This window comes from Mustela nigripes, chromosome 2 (assembly GCF_022355385.1).
Source record: "Mustela nigripes isolate SB6536 chromosome 2, MUSNIG.SB6536, whole genome shotgun sequence".
NCBI lineage: Eukaryota > Metazoa > Chordata > Mammalia > Carnivora > Mustelidae > Mustela > Mustela nigripes.
The window spans coordinates 125,351,805-125,373,796 of NC_081558.1; the positions used below are offsets into that span (position 1 = coordinate 125,351,805).

A 21,992-nucleotide genomic window follows, 5' to 3' on the forward strand; every position below is an offset into this window, starting at 1 on the left:
GTCACCCTACTGACTCCTTTAAAAGGGGAAAGAAGACTACCCTTCCTTCACAGTAGGGAGAAAAAAACCAGATATCTCAAGTTATTAACATTCTACAAACTAAGGTTTACCCTGTTGAAACGCTTGGCTTGGAAAGTGTGGCCATTTGCACAATAAAGCTTTCTCCAGCGGCGCGCACCTCTGCGATAGATAGATTCTAAAGAGAGATAAAACGTTAAAAAAAGGAAAAAGAGCAAGTGTGAATAAAAGTCTTCTTATAATTAAGTCTGTGACCTTCTTTCATGATATTCACTTTAAGAAACAAATATTCTTTTTTTTTTAAGAAAAAAATATTCTGATAAAAACCTGAAAGTGAAGAAATAAAACAGATTCACCAAGGAATTAATGAAAACAAAGCCTATGGAGCAAAAGTGTATTAAAAATTACTATTAAGGCTTTTCTGTCTTTTAATCCCCCCCCCCCCCCCCCCCCCAATTTTTGCACACTTGGGTGGCTCAGCTGGTTAAGCATCTGCCTTCACTTCAGGTCACGATCTCAGGATCTTGGATCAAACCCTGCGTCTGCTTCTACCTCTGCCCCTACATGCCACCTCCACCCCCTCTCACTCTCTTGTGCTCTCTCTTACAAGAATAAAATAAATAAAATCTTTAAGAAAAAATTTCCCCCCAGTTTTAATTTTGAACAATTTTAAGCCCACAGAAAAGCTGAAAGCCTAGAACAATGAACAGTTAATCCTTCATGCAGACTTACCAATACCTAACATTATGCCGCATTTGCTTTCCTCTCCTTTTGTCTGCATCCTTTAAAAGTAAGTTGCAGACATAGCATCTCACCCTTAAATACCTAACTATCCACTTACTGCCTTAGATTAATTTAAGGGTGTTTCTCTTAATGCTATTTAACCCTAACACCATTACCATGTCTTAGAAAATCAACATTAATTCAATATCCCCTAATAGCTCAAATGCAAATCTCCCTATTTGCCCTCAAAGTATCTTTCACAGCTTTCTCTTTCTCTCCAGGATCCAAGCAAGATTCAAACATTGCCTTTGGTTGCTATACCTTTTTTGTTTCTTGAATGTAGGCTGAAACAGTCATGTTGCCATATTTGCTGTTTTTCCTTTGTGATGTTGTTTAAAAAAAAAAAAAAAGAGGAGTCCAGGCAGTTGTCTTATATTATGTCCTACATTCTGCATTTGTCTGCTTCCTCATTAGAATCAGTATCAAATACTTTTGGCAAAAATAATACATAGGTGATATATATTGCCTGTGGTATCACATTAAGAGATACACAAATGCAGGGCACCTGGGTGGCTCAGTGGGTTAAGCCTCTGCCTTCGGCTCAGGTCATGATTGCAGGGTCCTGAGATTGAGTCCCGCATCGGGCTCCCTGCTCAGCAGAGAGCCTGCTTCCCTCTCTCTCTGCCTGCCTCTCTGCCTACTTGTGATCTCTCCCCCTCTCTCTGTCAAATAAATAAGTAAAATTAAAAAAAAAAAATGTCAGATTGCTGACTCCCAGTTCAATCACTCTGTTAAAGGCAGTGACTGCTTGTTCTCTTCACTGTAAAGGTACATTTTACTTTTCATAGATGCTCTAAAGGGGACACTCTGCAACCACAAGAATGTTATCTTCCCCACTAATTTTTCTTTTTTTTTTTTTTTAAGAGGGGGAGAGGGGCAGAGGGAGAGGAAGAGAGAGAATCTTAAGCAGGCTTCATACCCAGCACTGAGCCAAAGTGGGGCTGATCTCATAACCCTGACATCATGACCTGAGCTGGAAATCAAGAGTCAGAGGCTTAACCAACTGAGACACCTAGGTGCCCCTCCCCATTAATCTTTAATCAAGGTTTTTATATTAATAAATTTTCTAAACAAAGAGCTTCCCTAAGACCAAATCTAGTTGACCTGTGTAACTTTGGTTAAGTCAATCACTATTATATATATTGCCTATTAGTCATTACTATTAACATTCCACAGTGATAGTTAATACTGTAGAAAGATTCCATTAGGTTTCTAAACTCATATTTTAAAGCCGATGTAGCACTGGGTTTACCATTTAAAATTAAGATAGAAAAAACTAGTGAAATGCTCTAAATTAGAAATCTTAAGATAACATAATACAGAACCTTAAATACAGATACTTTTATTTTTATTTATTTATTCTGTTAGGAGTAACCAAGGCAGAAAATTTCTGTTAATTATATCTTAACCTAAGGGCACCTGGGTGGCTCAGTCTTTGATCCATCCATCATTGGAACTCTGGGAAATATTCTCTGAATTCAGACCTACATTTTTCACTACTACTTCAGTGTTCTACCTACTTCCTTAAATTTCCCCATCTTCCTAAATAGTACATTCAACTCTCTATATAAAATATTCATATCTCTTTTATTTTTCTTCAGCAAGTTGCAGGAAGAGTCACAGAACTGGGGCGCCTGGGAGGCTCAGTCAGTTAAGCGTCTGCCTTAACTGCCAGCTCAGGTCATGATCCTGACCCCATGTCAGGCTCCCTGCTCAGTCAGGAGTCTGCTTCTCCTTCTTTCCCTGCCCCTCCCCCCGCTTGTGCACTCACTCTCTCTTTCTCTCTCAAATAAATAAATAAAATCTAAAAAAAAAAAAAAAGAGTCACGGAACTTCAAGTTTAAAACTATTTCATTTAATTCAAAGGAAAATATTTATCACAATTCTTGTAAAGTCATGCATATGTGCAGAAACCACAAATGAAAATGAGTAATATCCACAACTAATAAGCTATACAAAATATCAAAAGCAGTAACTTATGATCATAAATAAGTTTACATATTTAAGTTCCATCAGACCAGATAGTTGTTTATTCTTTCAGTTCTTTTTACTAATGGTAACTATCAGCCGAGACATTGAAAAGAAAATCCCTAACAATTGCTAACTATGCATTTTCAAGTACTTAGAAAGGAAGCATCATGTTACTTTCAAATGTTACACACAAAAAAAATAAAAATAAACAAGCATGTTCCTTATGTATATACATGTATGTCTATGTGTGAACACATACAGATGCAGAAATAAACAAACATAGAAAATCTTAATAATTGGTCAATGAAGGCAAAGGATATCTTTGTGTCTTTGTTTTCAATGTTGTTTCACTTCTCCATAGGTTTGAAAATTTCCAAAATTAAAAATTAGGAAGAAACATGACTTAAAATTCACTTAATTTTCCTCTCAAATGTAAAACAGATATTCATGTCAGTAACTTGTAACTAAAAACTGCCTGATTTTCATCTGGCAAAAGTGGAGAATTTAGGCAGTTGCTAAGATAGCCTAAATTAGACTGAAGAATGGAAAAGAAATGAAATGGACTAAAAGTTCTATTTCTGATTTCCTTTCACTTGTGCCTTTATGCCATAAATAACTCTACGTTCAAAGATATGAAGTAAATACACACTCACTGTCTTCTCCTGGACATGGCATTCCAGGACGTTCTGGTACACAAGGGAAGACTAAAAGAAAAGAAATTAAAATTAATATAGAAAATTGAAAACATACAAATTACATAGAAAAATTCTAAATCAAAAAAATTGACCCAAATTTCAACCTAACCCTCTCTTGACACAAGATATTTAGCACACAGTCAGTAATATTTTTTCAAGGGATTGGTTTATTCGGTCTATATGAAAAAAGTTTTCATAAAAGTTAAGAGCCAAAATCAAATGCATTAGAAGCTCAAATTATCACACTAGTTCCTATTATGTTACTAAGTGATGTTTTTGCCCTTAGAAAAACCTTGAACTATTTCCTTAAATCTTTGTCGTACTGTCAAGTTTGCTAAAATGAATAACTAAAACAGAATTAGAAAAATGTATACAGGAACGCCTGGGTGGTTCAGCTGGTTAAGTGGCTGCCTTCGGCTTAGGTCATGATCCCAGTGTCCTGGATTGAGTCCCAGGTCAGGCTCCTTTCTCAGCAGGGACCCTGCTTCTCCCTCTGCCTCTGCCTGTCATTCTGCCTGCCTGTGCTATCTCTCTCTCTGACAAATAAATAAATAAAATCTTAAAAAAAAAAAAAAAGAAAGAAAGAAAATGTATACAAATATGAACACAAACCATTACAGTTCTTAAAAAATGTATACTGAATTTAGGAAAAAATTTACAGAACTAAGATTACCCAAATCCAAAAAATATACTTTTTATCTTAGGAACTACAAATTTATAAACATGTTAATTCAGGCCATTTTCATAAAGAGATAGAAAATAAAGACAGTATATTTATGAACTAGTTAACTATTTGTAGTCTGTGGTGTACAAAAGGACATGGCTTAAAAAAACACAAAGTATGAGAAGTATGGGTCCTTATATATTCTTAAAAGTTGAAATATAAGTTAACTTCAGTTGTGCTATGGTATAAAAATAACAAAAACTTAAAACAAACTGTTTAATACTCCTGATCAATCACTTCTTTCAACATTCATTGCAGTTTTATTCTAGAAAGAAATGACTCCAAAAATGGATGACTTCTGACATTCTGCTAGGACCTCAACCAATTAGATTACAGATCCCTTAGGAGTCACTATCTCAAACTATGAAGGTAGACAATATCCAGCTACTGATTTTTAAAAGACACACTGTAAAGAAAAGTACAAGGGACTAATAACAAGGTGTTGACTCACTATACTTACGGGCAATTTACATTTGCTCAAGTTTTAAAGAGTTCTCTAGATTTGGCCTCCTAAAAATATTACATGAAATATTGCCGATGGATTGCAGTGAAATGTGATATATTAAGTGGGTTTTACAGGACATAAAAAATTTGAGGGGTAGCATAGTAGAATGAAAAGAACATAGACTTGGAAGCGGAATACCTAGATTCTATACCCTGGTCTACAATGCACCATTACATGATGGCTGCGTTTCTTTTCTTCTTCTCTACCACTCGCCAGCTTGTGGGCCTGCAGATGTTTAACACAGTAATCTCTATGACTATGCAAATAGTTTCACTATTAGCCCTCAAATAAAAGAAAGGACATTTCAGGTACCTTCTTTTTGGAGATCATTATTTGCATACATTACAAAACTGCAAGGGAATGACTCAGGAGAATCCTACTAGGCACTCAATTTTAAATTCTCTCTTAAACTTTGAGGTGAAACACTTGAGAGAAGATCAATTTAATATCCACGAAGGCATACCCAAATAACAAATTTTCCAGGAGTCTAAGATGATTGATTTTATTTTCTCTACCATATGAGAAACTACTGAATATGAGCAGTCACATAGCAATGAGAGTAGACATTAAGAAAATGACATCAGGATTATGTTTTAAAATGTCAAGAATATAGGGTTTAAAAAAAAAATTGGAGCTCTAGAAGAGTAAGAAATGACTACTTCTTTACCATGAATCAGGAGTTCAGAATCCTTGTTTAGCTCATAAAGCCTAAAGGCTTCTTCTAACTCCAACTGAGAGGATACTGTACACGGGTCTCCTAAAAAATATAAAAAGTAAAGCAAAGCTCACCTTTTAAACCCTCTAAAATGTAATGTTTAATAAGCAATTTTTAGTACATAAAATCTTGAGCAAAACCAATTGCCTTTATATAAAATCTTGAGAAAACCAATTTCCTCACACACACACACGCACACACACACAGATGGACAAGTATTTGGCAAGGACAAATTTTAGATATTTAGACAATTCTGTTTTCTAAAGTGGGTAACAAAATTCCATTTTTATTTCTACAAAATATTACATGAGGCTCATCAATACCCAATTTGATACATACAAAAACCATTTAATTCTCAATAACATAGATATTCAGAATACACCAAATGGAATCTACCCTGACCACATTTGGACTGTTACTACAAGATGACTAATGGCCAGGGACAAGCTTTCTGTTACCTTCCTCTTTAAAGGAGGAAGTGAAAGTGGTTTCACTGCCATAATGTCATCATTCTGTCAAAATGTTCCTTCACCTGTGAGTCTTTCCTTACCCAAGAGGCTCACAAAGAAGAAGCACAGCTACTAGAGTACTCCAGACCTCGGAGAGCCCTGCTTGAGCTCTTTCAAACGTGAACGCATAGTTTTAGGAAACTTACCCAGAGAAAGGTTAAGGGAGAAACACCTCCCTAATCAACCAGCCAAAGAACTGAGTCATCCCTGGCCAACAGTGAGATGGCACGTCTCCCCAGATGATGGCATTCCTCAATGAAAAAGTCATTTTGATCATAGCTGGAGCCTGAGCTGGGTCCTCCTCACGGCAGTGCTTTTGCACATTCCTGTGGTTACACCAAATGTGACCACACACAAGATGCCACCAACCTTATCCAAACCTCAATCACTCTCCGCAGAGAACTATGTCTATTACTCAAGAGAGAAAACCGAAGCCATCTCTGTCCTCCAGGCTCAAAAAAATGAGTACCTCTGTACCTTTCTCCAACTTGGAGACTCCCTTAAGGAATCTCTTCCTTTTATCTTCTCTGGGCCTTATCCCATTAGTCCCCTTCAGTTCCGTTTTCAATTTTTCTTTCCTTCCACTAGCTCTTCTCAGGCAAAGGCATGTTTGAGTCTCCCTCTCAGCAATCTCCCACACACTCAGGTTCCATTCTCTTCATTCAGTAGCCACACGTCTCAAGAGCAAACTGAAGACTGAAACTGGAGGGGGTGGGTGAGAAGAAGGGGAAGAACGATGGGGCCTTTGGCTTTTGACTTCATACTTTTCTTTTGTAATTTTAATCAGAGGTTTATAATCCTTTAGGTTTATTAGAAATAGCTTTTCTTAATATCAAGAGTGACTCCACCTTGCTTTCTCCAATGTTTCTATCCTCTCAAAAATTCTGCTAACCAGTTTTAGTCCATATGGTCTACTAAAAGTGCTATATCCACAGTCATGAAGAGAGCTGCTAAATCCCCTTTTCTGTCTTTACTCTAATGGACCTCTCTATAGCATCTAGCAAAGTTGCCCACTGACTATTTACAGAAACTCGGCATCTAGGTTTCTTTTTTTTTTTTAACTTATTTTATTTAAATTCAATTAGTTAACATATAGTGTATCATTAGCTTCAGATATAGAGTTCAGTAATTCATCAGCTGCATATAACACCCAGTGTTCATTCTATCACATGCCTTCGTTAATGCCTGTTACCCAGTTACCCCATCCCTCCACCAACATGCCTCTAGGTTTCTAAACACCATTCTCCTGGTTTACTAACTCTCCATTTTAACTTTTCATTTTGAAAAATTTCTTTTTCTTTTCAATTCCTTTCCTTTCATTTCTTTCTTTCTTTCTTCCTCTCTCTCTCTCTTTCTTTCTTTTTTAAAGTTCGCTTCACTCCCAGCCTGGAGGCCAATGCAGGACTTGTACTCATACCCTTGAGATCAAGATCTGAGCTGATATCAGGAGTCAGACACTTAAACAACTGAGCCATTTAAGCGCCCCTCATTTTGGAAATTTTCACACATATTACCAAATCTGGCTTCCCCTTACATACCCACTCACTTCTACAGTATCATTCTGCATAAATCTCTTTAGCTTAAAATTAAAATTCCTTAATATGATCATAATACCATTATAAACCTATAAAGACTAACAAAAATTCATTTTATATAAAATATCCAAATGTAACCATATGCAAAAGAATAAAGTTGAACTTTTATCTCATACCATAAATAAAAATTAACTCAAAATGGAACAAAGACTTAAAAGCAAGAGCTAGGGGCGCCTGGGTGGCTCAGTGGATTAAGCCGCTGCCTTCGGCTCAGGTCATGATCTCAGGATCCTGGGATCGAGTCCCGCATCGGGCTCTCTGCTCAGCGGGGAGCCTGCTTCCCTCTCTCTCTCTCTCTGGCTGCCTCTCTGTCTACTTGTGATTTCTCTCTGTCAAATAAATAAATCTTTAGATAAAAAAAAAAAAAAAAAAAAAGAAAGAGCAAGAGCTAAATCTATAAAAACCCTTGGAAGAAAACATAAGGAGCAATCTTCACGACGCTGGATTTGGCAATGATTTCTTGGATTTGACACCAAAACCACAGGCAAGGGAAAAAAAAAACAACAAACATTTCTCCAAAGAAGATGTATAAATAGCCAATGAGCACATGAAAAGATGTTTAACATCATTAATCATTAAGAAAGTGAAAATCAATGAGATACTGCCTCCTTGTGATGAGACTACACAAAAAGGGAGAGAGAACCAACTACGCCAGCATCCCAGTGAGCCTCCACATGACTCCAGACCCAGCTGCCCTCTGATTGCCACTGCAGGAGAGACCTCTCGTGAGACCAGCAGAGCGAGTCAACTCACAGAAGTGTGAGAGATTATAAAATAAAGTGGCAGGCTTTTTTTTAATGCTACTATACTCTGAGGTGAGTTGTTATGGAACCAACACCTTACAGCCATCTTTCAAGCTGAATCTTGAAATTCTGTGAATCTTTACAAGACCCAGGACAAATGCCACCTCTTCTGAACAGCCCTATCTAAGGATGTAATATTTCACACTTTTTGAAAAGCCTAGGATAACCTAATTTTTAATAAAGGTTTTATTGAGATATAATTCACAAAGCATTCAATTTACCCATTTGAAGTGTACAATGGCTGTCAGTATGTTCGCAAGTTGTTAACTATCAACAGAATCCGTTTTAGAATACTTTTATTATTTCCTCCTCAAAAAAGCCCCTTGTCCATAGTGGTCACTCTCCGTTACCCCCAACCTCTCCTCCTATTGCCAGACCTAGGCAACCACTAAATAACCACTATTTTCAGCATCTATAGATTTGGCTTTTCTGGACATTTCATATAGATGGAATCATATAATATGTGGTCATTCGTGTCCCTCTTTCCTCCCTGAGCACGTTTTTAAGGTTCCTCCATGTTGTAGCATGTATCAGTATGTCAGTCTTTTTTATTAGTGAATAAGACAGCAAATATTCTTTAAGTATTTGTGTATTTGAATAACTTTTCATGATGATTTCCTACAAGTAGGATTGATTAAAGTGTGCCCATTTGGGGCACATGGGTGGCTCAGCTGGTTGGCTGTCCTACTCTCAGTTTCAGCTCAAATCGTGACCTCGGGGTCGTAAGATCAAGCCATGTGATGGACTCCACATTCAGCGTGGAATCTACTTAAGATTCTCTCCCTATCCTTCTGTACCCTCCTTGCCCCTCTCCCTGCTCGTGCTCTTTCCTTCTCTAAAATAAATCTTTAAAAAATAAAATAAAGTGCCCCCATTTAAAATTTTGGCAATTATTTAGAATTTAGAATTTAAATTTAGAATTTAGAATTTAGAATGACAAATTTTAGAATGACAGGAACTCCAAAAGGTTATCATATATATAACAGTGTATCTTTCCTAACTCCCTATAAGTAATTATTAAATTTTAATTATCTTCTAATCTGGTAGTGAAAATGTCTTATTTTCAAATCTTTGGTTTTTTTAACTATTAGTAATTTTTTAGTTTTTTTGGTCATTTATGAATTAGCTATCTACATTTCTTTAAGTAGATTTTTCATCTTTTTTTTTTCCCTAATTATTTTATATTAGAGATACCAACTCTCTGGAAATGTTACAGGTATTTTCTGTCAGCTGTTATTACTCTTTTATCTGTGATTATGGTGTTTTTCAACATAAAAATTAGAGTAATTCTTCCCTCTTTACATTTCCTTTTTCAGAATTTTCCTGTTTATTTTTCCAAATGAAATTGTCAGTTTTTTAAAAATCCTATTAGAATTTGGGGGGACGGTCATGGTCTTTATAGATTTATCTGCAGGGAGTTCTCATTTTACACGATACTTCTTCCTAACCCCATTCATTTAAGGTTTTGCTTATGGAATCCTGTTGTTTTTGTTTCAGTTTTCTTTACATGGGTTCTTCACATTCCTTTAAAGTTTACCCCTAGATTTAAAAAAAAATCATATTGTTACTATGGATGGAATCTTTTCTTCTGATTTATTTTCTGACTGAGTATAATTTACATAAAAGAAAGATTGGTTCTCTCATACATTCAGTCTTTAACTTGGTGTTATTAATATCTTAAAGATGCTAGATAAAAAATAGTGAGTCAAAATGATTCAACCAGGTTACATAGATACACCATTTTTGGATCAACACTCAATACACTGATAATAACAAGTACTGGTGAGGATCAATCCATATATACTGCTGATGGGAATGTAAAATGGTGCTGCCACTTCAACAAACAGTCTAGTAGTTCCTCAAAAGGTTAAACATAGTTACCATATGACCCAGCAATTCTTCTCCTAGGTATATATCCAGAGAAATGAAAACATATGGCCACACAAAAAGTTGTAACTAAATGTTCATAGTGGTAGTACTACTCATAACAGCCAAAAAATGGAAATTACCCAAATGTCTGTTAATTGAACAAGTACTCATATGACACGTGTAGATTAGGCAAATCTATAGAAACATAAAGTTGGGGCCCCTCAGGTGGCTCAGTTGGTTAAGTAACTGCCTTTGGCTTAGGTCATGATCCTGGAGTCCTGGGATCAAATCCCACAGCAGGCTCCCCGCTCGGTGGGGAGTCTCCTTCTCCCTCTGACCTCTACCCTCTCATGCTCTCTCTCTCTTTCTCAAATAAATAAATAAAATCTTAAAAAAAGAAAGAAAGGAAGAAAGAAAAACATGAAGTTGATTAGTAGTTACCTAGGTCTACGGGCTGCATTGGGTAAAGAACTTAGAGGGAAATAGGTAGTGAATGTTAATGAGCATGGGATTTATTTTTTGGGTGATGAAATGTTTTAAAATTGATTGTGGTGATGGTTGTGTAACTCTGTGAATATACTAAAAACTCCTTTAAATAATAAATTATATCTCAATGAAGCTGTTTTAGAAAAAATGCTTACATAATGCAGTGTTTTTATAAATGTGAGTCTGACAGCAAAGAAAATTCTAGTCCAAAAGCAAAGTCTGTCTTAGTTTGCCTCAAAGAAATAAAGTAATTCATTCACAGATTCACTTTCTCAGTTATCCAAATTTCTCCCATTTTGCCACATTTATGAAAGTGAAAGTCAATTTAATTATATACCATTTTTGATATAGCTTAAAAAAAAAAAAACTTGTTTCTACAGTAGATTTAAGTATAGGCCAAAAATAAAAAAGCAACATAAAAAGTAATAAAAATTTCACATATCAGTGAGTGTGTAAATCATTCCAGTTAAACAAGCCAACTGACTAAATTAATTCTAAATAATGAAATACTCAAAGAATTCTAGAAATAGATTGAGTCTAAAATTTAATTAACACTTCATTTCCAATTTTCCAGGTGAGGAAACTGAATCCATGCTGGCAAATACATTTAAACTTAGCTCAGGTTGTTTTTAAACAATGAGAACATAGGTGTTACTATATATATATATACACACACACACACATATATATGAGGGCTGCAGTGGGTAAAGAACTTAGGGGAAATAGGTAGTGAATGCTAATGAGCATGGGCTATATATATACATATATATGTATATATATAGGAACACCTATATTCTCATTGTTTAAAAACATATATATATAACATATATATGTCTCTGCACACATATCTATCTCTCTCTCTGCAGAGGCCTATGACTTATATTGTGAGGATAATGGGAAAACTGAAGATCATATATTTAAAATGATTCATGGTATGCTTGGTCCATTATACATATGGCTTTTATTATTGTGCTTTGACTAAATGCCATGGATGGAATTAACTATTGTTAAAAGTATCATTACAACCATATTTTAAAATCAATCTTTCCCTTCTGCTAGACACTGTCTTTTTGCAAGACTAGTACCTGCTTGCTGTTGGTTGAAACCTCGACTGGGTGAAGTACCTGTATTCAGTATTTACCTAGAGACTGATACTTTTGAAAAATCACAAGTGTGAAAAGAGGAGTTAATTACTGACATTACGTATACTCAAGTCTATTTTGTTTTTATCTGTGGTTCAAGTATTACCTTTTTGGGCCAACTGTTTCATGCCTGATAAAGTAGGACACATAACTCAGAAGTAAAACATTCCATGAAGAGTCATCATGAAACAAAGATAGGAAAAAAAGCTATTTCTCAAAGCCCCCTCTATTACTAAAGTCCAAATTCACCTCCTGAAACAGACATACAGCCAGAGTGAGATCTGCTATAGTCAATGAATTTCAAGGTAATAAAATGTGTGTATTATAACCAGCAGATCAAGTCTTTCTTTCAATATATCTACATTTTCTTTCACCTATGAAAAGAAAGAAGAAAATTAGGGCACTGGACCTCAGGGGTTTGATAAATATGTAAGACTCAGTTATTTATTAGATAACCTGACAAGATGCAGAACTTAAAACACATACATAGGGGCACCTGGGTGGCTCAGTGGGTTAAGCCTCTGCCTTCAACTCAGGTCATGATCTCAGGGTCCTGGGCTCGAGCCTCGCATCAGGCTCTCTGCAGAGCAGGGAGCCTGCCTCCCTCTCTGCCTACATGTGATCTCTCTCTCTGTCAAATAAATAAATAAAATCTTTTTTAAAAAATGAAACATATATATAACTCTAGTTATATTAGGTATTTCAGCACATGACTCAATTCAGTGCCGACACTTAAGAGAATCAAGGCAGCCTACAACCAAAGTTGGCAACCGTTCACATTTGCCTGAGGTAGTATCACCAGAGTCCTCTCCCGGATGCCTGAGTAGGCTGTAGATTTACAAACTCCCCATTCCCGCTGAACCATCCTACTGCCATTCCCCCTCTGGAAACTGGGTTCAGAACACTACATACTACTTGTGAAAGCTCCTGCACTCCCTGCTCTGAAGGGCTGCATTGCTTAAAATAAGATTTGCAAAAAGTTTCCAAGAATGCTAGAGTGTTTAAATGGCCCAATATTAGGCCCAATCACAAAAGCAGTGGACATCTGGCTTCTGGCTTGCTTTTCTAGAAGGTGGAAATCAGTGGTTACAAAAGCATATTCTATCCTATCAAGCTGCCTATCCTCAACTTCCACTTCTGGAGATGATGAGGTAATAGGAACTGGATTCAACCCTCCACCTGAAACACAAGAAAACTACACAAAACAAGTGAAAAAAAAAGATTCAGGAGATGGAAATAAGCAACAAAGGATCAACTGTTTCCAAGTAACTTAAATGCATCCCTAAACAAAAGTCAGAAATATTCATAAAAATACAAATATATCCATTGCCAATGTCACAATATCCAGGATCCAGTAAAACAGACCCAGGCACATGAAGAAGCAGGAAAATACGAACCACACCAGGAGAAACATCAATCAACTGGAACAGACCCTGAAAGATGAAAGAATTTGTAGGAATGGATATTAAAAGTTATTATAGTTATATCCAATATGCTCACAAAGCTGTAGATATTGGGCATGTCAAGTAAAGATGGAACATAAAGGCCCAAATTGAACTATAGTAGGTGAGATTAATGGCAGAAGAAAAGACTGGTGAACTTAGGCAGCAATGAAACTACGAACATGAAAAGCAGAGAAACAGACTGGGGGAGAAAAAAAGGAACAGGGCATTAGTGAGCTTTATGACACCTCAGGAGAACTAACATACCTGTAATTGGAGTCCCTAAAGGAGGGGTCTGGTGACAGAAAAAAAAATTGTTTGAAGAGATAATGGCCAAAATTTTTCCAATTATAGAGAGAAAAATCTTAAAAGCAGCCAAAGAGATATATTACATAGAGAAGCACAAAGGTCACTGACTGCAGATTTGCATCAGAGACAATGCAAGCTAGAAGACAGTGTACAGAATGCAAAAAAAAAAATTAAAATAAATTTAAAAAATTATTTGCCGAGCAAAATTATCTTTCAAAAACAAAGGTGACCTAGAGAGCAGGAAGCCAGAAATCTATTTTCACAGAGAAATTTATAGGGACAGAAAGACAAATTCATAGAGACAGGAAGTCTAAGAAAAGCATGTGAGGGAGAGGAGCTGGAGGAGGGGAAAATGTGGAGGGTTTTTTTTTTTTTTAAGGTTTTATTTATTTATTTGACAGACAGAGATCACAAGTAGGCAGAGAGGCAGGCAGAGGGAGAAGGGAGGAAGCAGGCTCCCTGCTGAGCAGAGAGTCCAATGTGGGGCTTGATCCCAGGACCCTGAGATCATGACCTGAGCCGAAGGCAGATGCTTTAACCCACTGAGCCACCCAGGTGCCCCAGAGTTGTTGTTGTTGTTGTTGTTTTTAATTTAAATTCAATTAGGGGAAATATTACTTAATAGGTATAGTTTGTTTGGGACAATAAAAAGATTCTAGAATATGGTAAAGGAAGATGGTTGCATAAAATTGTGAATATGCTTAATGTCCCTGAATTGTACACTTAACAAAAGTTAAAATTTTATGTTAGGTATATTTGACCACAATAAAAAAAAGAATTTTTAAAAAGAAGTATACTAGTTCTCTAGGCACATGAACAGACTTCAAGACATATGTCCAGTAGAAAAGGGGGAAGTTTCAAAATATGTGCTAGTATGATTTATATGAATTTAAAAAACACATGAAAACACTGCATTTTGTTATTTATATATTTAGAATAGTGACAGAAAACCAGATTAGTGGTTCCCTGGAGATGAAGGGATGTAAGTGAGAAACAGTCTGAATTATAAACTTTTCCTACGATAGTAGTTACCCCTTAAAATGCAACTGGAGGCGGGGATGCCAACGAAGAGACCTTCCCACAGACCAGAGCGTAAGTTGGAGTTTCGGATCTCTGGTGACCAGTCAGCATCTTATGGCCCCTCTTGTCTCACCTCTCAACTCATCTCCACCCTACCACTGCAAGGGATTTTTTTCCAGGTGGGCCCCAGTCTGATCCCCTTGCCTTTCAGGCATCTACACGGCCTGCTGTATAAATGGCAGCAGGCAGAGTTTCCCGGACAGAATGCCTGGAGCACAGAGTTGGGGCAGAGGCCAAAAGAGAAAGAAGGGCTTGAGGACTTCTCTAAGTCAGCCAGTTGTCTTCAGCATGGGGTACTCTCTCCTTGGGAGTACAGAAGACTTTCCAGGGATGACCAGGATTAGAAGGTTTTTAAAAGGTATCAATTTGCATATCCTCAACTTCCATATAAATTCTTTTCTAAAAATCATCAGCCCAAGAATGCACCTGTGCTGTAGTACTCCACCTCATCTCCTTTTCAAATACGTTTTTTCCTATTTTATTTTTTAAGAAGGATATATACCAGTGCACCAGGGTGGCTCAGTCAGTTAAGTGTCTGCCTTTGGCTTAGGTCATGATCTCAGGATCCTGGGATGGAGCCCTGCATTGGGCTCCTTGCTCAGCAGGGAGCCTGCTTCTCCCTCTCCCTCTGCCTGCTGTTCTGCCTACTTGTGATCTTTCTCTCTCTCTCTCTCTCTCTGTCAAATAAATAAATAAATAAAATCTTAAAGAAAAAGAATACCTACCAGATGATCCAGCCATTCCACTTCTAGTTATTTGCCCATGAGAAAAGAAAACCTGTATCTATACAAAGATTCATATGTGACTGCCATAGAGTTTTTATTTGTGATAGCCCCAAAGTGCAGCCTCAATGGCCATCAACAGAGGAACAGTTCAAAGACTGTGGTACATCCGTATAATGGAATACCACTCACTCAGCAATAAAAATAAATGAACTACTGATACACACAACACACATATCAATAATTTTTCTCAGTGAAAGAAACCAGACTAGCCTGCCCCCCCAAAATGAGTACATACTGTGTGATTCCATGACTACAAAACTCTAGAAAATGTAAACAAATCTACAGTGACAGAAAACAAATCATTAGTTACTTGGCATGGGTAGGGGTGAGGAATTGCAAAGCACACTGAAACACTTGGGGTAATGGATAGGCTATCTTGCTTATGATGATGGTTTCCTGGGTGTCGAAACTCATCAAATTGCATGTATACTTTTAATATGTACACTATATTGTGTCAATTATACCTCCTTCATTTTTATTTATTTAAGATTTTATTTATTTGGGAGAGAGAGAGAGAGAGCAGGCATAAAGAGAGCACAAGCAGGGGGAACAGCAGAGGGAGAGGGACAAGCAGACTCCCCACTGGTGGAGCCCCCTGGACTCTGGACTCTGGGATCATAACCCAAGCCAAAAGCAGATGCTTAACTGACTGAGGTGTGCCTAGGTGGCCTTTTAAATATAAACAATAATAAAATAATAATTTACATGTGTTATTGGTGAAAAGTATAACAAAAGGTGGAATATTTTTGGAGGTCAATTTGGTACCACCTATTTTCAAGGACACTTCCATTTCAAGGAATTCACCCTATAAGTAATATAGTGCAGGTGTCCCCCAAAAAAGTATGTACAAAGATAGTCTCTGCACTAATATTTTTTATACACTACAAAATAATCCTAATATCCATCAAAGGGGGATTGGTTAAGTTATGGAACAACCATGTTATACAAACACTATATAAACCACATTATATAATTCTACATAGATTGATATGGAAAGATAATCCACAAGATGTTAAGTGAAAAGGCAGGTTAAATAACAGCCTATACAATATTTGGCTATTTGTAAGAAAGGAAACAACTGTTACCCTTCTAGTTGTACATTCACCAAAAAAGACTTCATTAATTTGTTTATAGGAAAGATCTGAGGATCTGAGGATCCTCAGAGAGACTTTTTCCTTCAAACAAATCAATATTTTTGTTAAAAAGCAAGCACCACTCTTAATAAAAACTTAACTAAGAAATAAAATATCCAAAGGTTAATTTCTAATAAAAGAGAAGTGACAGAATAGAAGCAGTTAAATATAAACCTGGTAATCAGATTCTGAATGAGTAAGAAACTGATGGAATTAGAAATATTAGATTGTGAATATAAAAAAGCTTATCCTTAAGGAAAAACAGTCACAATTAAAGTTTGATGAACTAAAAAGTCATTTATCATTCTCTGTCCCATACTCTCTCCTCACATGAGAAGGGAGGTATAATTGTTACAAAATTACTATTCATTCTAAAATGTTTAGTTAGATTAAGCAAACCAGTTTTTCCACAGACACATCAAAACAAATCAGTAAAACTGGTTTTGAACACAAGGAAAAAGAATGGCTGTCATAGATCTACTTTAAGAAATGAAGTAAGCTTGTGATTATTTGCTCTAACAGAAAAAACACCACAGTTAAAAGATTAGCTTCTAGACAGTGTTGCTCATAAACCAGAGAAATCACAGTCCTGTGTCCCACTGATTCTGAAGAGAATTTTTTCTCTAGATAAGCACCCCTGATGCCTACCTGGCTAAAAATAAAGGTAACGAAATTACAACTGAAAAATAATTGCAAGGAACTTAAAAATAATTACTACTGGCTCTATATGCCTAAAATTAAGAAGAGACTGGTATCAAAATTAACCAGGGAAACAAGGATCACATGGGAATCAGCAGACTTTAATAGAAAGTTTAACCTTTTACTTGAATGAGGCTATAGTTTTATAGTTCTCCCCAGAAAAGTAGGACATTTAATAGCTATTTAGAGACAAAGAACTTTGAATTGCATTATAAAAGGATAAGACTGTTTCACCAGAGAATTAATTTAATTTACTATGTGAATCTGTTAATTAAAATATCCTATAATGTTAAGAAAAAATAGAATAAACCACAACTCCCAACACTTAAATCTTCAATAATATACATAAAACTACAGGACAGCCTTGCTTTTAGCCTCTTCTACAACTCATAAATGTTTTTTGAGCATACTATTATTGAGTACTGCTCTAGGCACTGGAGCTCCATGGCAAAGACGAGATCTCTATTCTCATGGAGCTTACATTCTACCATAAAATGAGATTCAAAGTGAATAGGAGTGAAAGGCTTCTTGGAGGACAGGACATTTGAGTAACCTGAATGACAGGGAAGAGATAGCCATATAACAATGTGGGAACAGAGCTTCCCAGGTAAAGACAATACAAAGTATAAGAGTACTATAAAATTTTGTTTCATTTTATTTTATTTTATTTCAGAGACGGTGAGAGAGATAGGGGTAGGGGAAGAGGGAGAGAGAATCTTAAGCAGGCTCCATGCCCGACCTGGGACTTGATCTCACAACCCCAAGATCATGACCTGAGATGAAATTAAGAGTTGGATGCTTAACTGAGCCACCCACGCACCCCAAATACTATAACAATTTTTAATGGATTATCTCTAAATCAATTTAATAAAATGCATTATCTATGATTCCTATGTGTACTAGTTTGAAAACCACCAATTGAAAAAAAAATCTCAAATGGGAAATAAATGGCATGAAATTATCAGGAAAGGTTTAAAATGAGAATAACATTGGGGTGCCTGGCTTGCTCAATTGGTAGAGCGTAAGACTCCTGATCTCAGGGTTGTGAGCTCAAGCCCCATATTAGGCATAGAGTTCATTTAAAGAAAAAAAAAAAGAGAGAGAGAGAATAACATTAGTTCATGATAAGAATCAATTTATTGATGCTAACTATATTGTATATACTGTGCTAAATTATATAGTCTCATATTTAGGCTGAAGATATACTGTGAGATATCCACACTATTTAGAATTAACAATACTTAAACTAGCCTTGTGGTCAAAAATGGATGAATATAGACAGACTTGTCCTTAAATAACACAGAATTTAAAATACCAAGCTAGTATTTCCCTTACTAGACTTCAAAAAATGTTAAGACTCATAATATCTGAGGTTAGTGAGGGTAAGAGCAAAGGGATGCTCTCATTCAATGTAACTGTGCCATAAATTGGTTTGAACTTGTTTTGAATGTGAATTGTCCCTAGCTACCAAAATTTATGATGTGCATATTCTATGCATTTGCTACACAAAGTCCCATACAATTGCACGAAATTTCATATAAAGATGTTCATTATGTATTGCTTATAGTAGCAAAAAAAAAAAAAACAAAAAACAAATACCCTGGAAGTAGTCCAAACATCCACCAATAAGGGATTAAATAAACCATGAAATATCTACAATGATGTGCTATATTATACAGCACTTAAAAAAGTAATGCTGTAGGGGTGCCTGGCTGGCTCAGTCAGTGGAGCATGTGACTCTTGATTTTGAGGTTGTGAGTTCAAGCCCCACTTTGGGTGCAGAGATTACTTTAAAAAAATAAAATTCTTTAAAAAAAAAAGGTAATGGTATAATTTCATTCATGCTGAAATGAAAAATGTCCAACTCAAAATGTAAAAGGGAAATATCATTTAATGATTTATGTGATTGAATTATTTTTGTATTAAAAAGTACACTTATAAATAATGTACAGAAACAAACATATTTGTATATACAGAGAAAGTATTTTGAAGGATATATACTAGCTGTAACAGTGGTTTTTCTCTCTTACGCCTGGGACTGATGAGGAAGGAAAGAAGAGAAAGGGCAAACAGAAGACTTCTTTCAAAATTTCAAAACATCTGTGTTACTTTTTTTTCCCAAACAGCAAACATGGATTACCTTAGAGAAACTTCTAAAAATGTCTTTAAAGGGGTGCCTTGTTGGCTCAGTTGGAAGGAACATGTGATTCTTGATCTCGGGGTCATGAGTTCTATCCCCACATTGGGCACAGAGATTAGATAAATAAAACTTTTTTAAAAAATGTGTTTAAAAAGTAAAAGTAGATTTTGAGTTTATGTACAACTTGGATCTAGGATAATATCTTTCCAGGGCTCTTCCTATCAGGAAACCTAGAAATGGCCCCAAATACTGAGCTACATATTATAACAACTTCCCTTAAAAAGAAATTTCATTCTCATTACAATTAATAGAGGGCCATAATACAAAGTTAGTAAATTTAAGGTATTTTTAAGCTATACTTCGGTGACATTCTAGCATGTAAAATAAAGTCTAATGTGGTTTGCAAAGCCTTCCAGGATTGAGTCAACCCTAAGCTTCTACAAGTTTAATATTCATGTGACTTACCTGTAGTTCCTGTTAAAATATAGATTCAGATCCAGAAGTCTGTGATGAGCCTTTTCTAAAAGTTCTGCAGACCACACTCAGGAGCAAGGATCTAGTCCTGATACCACACCATTCCCTACACGTTAATTTAGCGAATTACTGCTCTTCCACACACACCATGTTCTTCATACCTCTGTCCTTTTTCTATCTTATTCTTTGTCAAAATGGTTTTCCCCTCACCTCCACCACTTCAAAAACTTTTACTCTGTTACTATTTTAGTCCAAATGTCACAAATATTTCGGGCACATGGACATGCTACTGCTTTTGCATTTCAAGACCCCTACGGATTTATGTTCAACTCACCACATCTGTTATTTACATGTCCATCTCCCAATGAGACATTGACTTTAAGAGCAGAAAATATCTATCTTTAGTACACAGATATTCAATAAATGTTTTCTGAGTTCAAGTCATTAAAGTATCAATGCCACCATCTTTGAAATCATAGTGTCACAATCACTTTTATTGTGTAACATTTTCTTTGAAGAAATATTCAGCAAAAAATACTGCCAAATTATCGACGGTAATCTCTAAAGTATAAAACATTCATATTCAAAATTAAAGTAAAATATAACACTATTTGATGTTTATGTTAATGGGGGAAGACAGTCACATTAATTTCTCATTTTTTTTGGAGTAAAAAGGACAAAACAAAGACTGTCCCCTTTGGTGATATTCTTTTAAGTACCTGAAGCAAAATAAAAATGGCATCGAATTTCTAATTTACCTAATAGTCCATAAATTAGGACTTTTACTGTATTTTGAAAATAAATGACAGAATAGTATCTTAGATCAAATGCTTACACATAGAGCCCGCTCTTTATCACTCACCTTCCTCATCTATCCATTTCATGGTGAAAAGCTGTTCATTGTCAAAGGAACACATATCTCGAACCTCACTGCAAAGGCCCTCGAAGGAGATTGAAGGTTCAAAATGGGTTATCATGATATCCCTGAAAAAGAAAAAGAGTTTTAAGTTTGAAGATAACTGAAACTAATGATGTTCTACATACTACTGAATGCCTGGCGATCTGAAGGACGTCAGGTATTTTGTGAGTGTATCATTATTGCTTCCGGTAGACAATCTCTGTAAAGTAAAAAAAAAAAAAAAGAAGAAAAACCCATATCAATAATTTCAAAAATAAAAAAAGTAGAATGCTAACTAAATTGAGTTTAAATTAAAAATTTAAAAATAAAAATAGTGGATTTGTGAGAAACTTCAATTCAATCTCCTTCCTTCTTCAGGAAGCCCACCCTAACTGCTCTGACGGTTGTCCCACTTTGCTTTAATATTAGTTTTCAAGAGCACACTCTTCTGTGAGGCACTGCACTCCACAGATGAACAGCTCAGTTATTGATCAGTTTCTGCCTTATATATAATTGAAATCTGTTCTAATCGCTGACTCCAGATCTCCCCTCCCTAAGAAGTCTACCCTTCATCTAAGAGATGGCTCTTCAATAACTGGACAAAGATCTGTCATGTCCTCTTCCTCAGCCCTCACATCCACAGATTAACTATCCATGAGACTTTCATCCATTCTTTGTATGGCATGATTTTTAGACTGCACACCTTCATTTTCACCTTTTCCCAAAGAACTCCCATTTGCCCCAATTGGTTTTATAATATGACTAATGTTTTAAGGTAGATACGCAGAAAACATGGGAATAGACATAAATGTGTATTTACATTTGTTTTAGTGTTAGATAAGCAACAGTATTCAAATAAATCTACCTAGCAGCTACTCACTGTGAAGCCTGAAATCCTAACAGGAGGCCTGGGGTTTCCTCCAAGGAGCCATGAGAAGGCTCCCCATGATCTAATCTAGGCCCAGTAGCCAGCCACAGTATCCTTTCAAATGTTAAGTCAGATAGCCTGAAAGACTCTAATTTAACAAACACTTACAAAGATCTCCAGGTGTCAAACTGTTCTAAGAGTTTTACAGAGTTAATGTAGTTCACATTCTTCCTATTTTAAACTCTTCAAATGTCTTGGTCTCTCATGCAGAGTAACAAAGTCCCTAGCAGGGTTTACCAGGCGCTGACTACCTCTCGGACCAACTTCTACTACTTCCAACAGGTAAACC

The 21,992-nt window shown here is 36.1% G+C and overlaps 1 protein-coding gene across 1 annotated transcript in view; it reads right to left on the bottom strand.

Annotated features, from left to right (window-relative positions):
* Nucleotides 1-21,992, bottom strand: part of PRKCI (protein kinase C iota) — a 69,381-nt gene that overhangs the window by 31,368 nt on the left and 16,021 nt on the right. The window contains exons 2-5 of the mRNA XM_059391566.1: nucleotides 20,740-20,861; nucleotides 5,364-5,453; nucleotides 3,426-3,476; nucleotides 111-196 (exon numbers count right to left, since the gene is read on the bottom strand). Coding sequence (XP_059247549.1) covers nucleotides 111-196; nucleotides 3,426-3,476; nucleotides 5,364-5,453; nucleotides 20,740-20,861 — 349 coding nt within the window. The remainder of the gene's footprint in view (nucleotides 1-110; nucleotides 197-3,425; nucleotides 3,477-5,363; nucleotides 5,454-20,739; nucleotides 20,862-21,992) is intronic.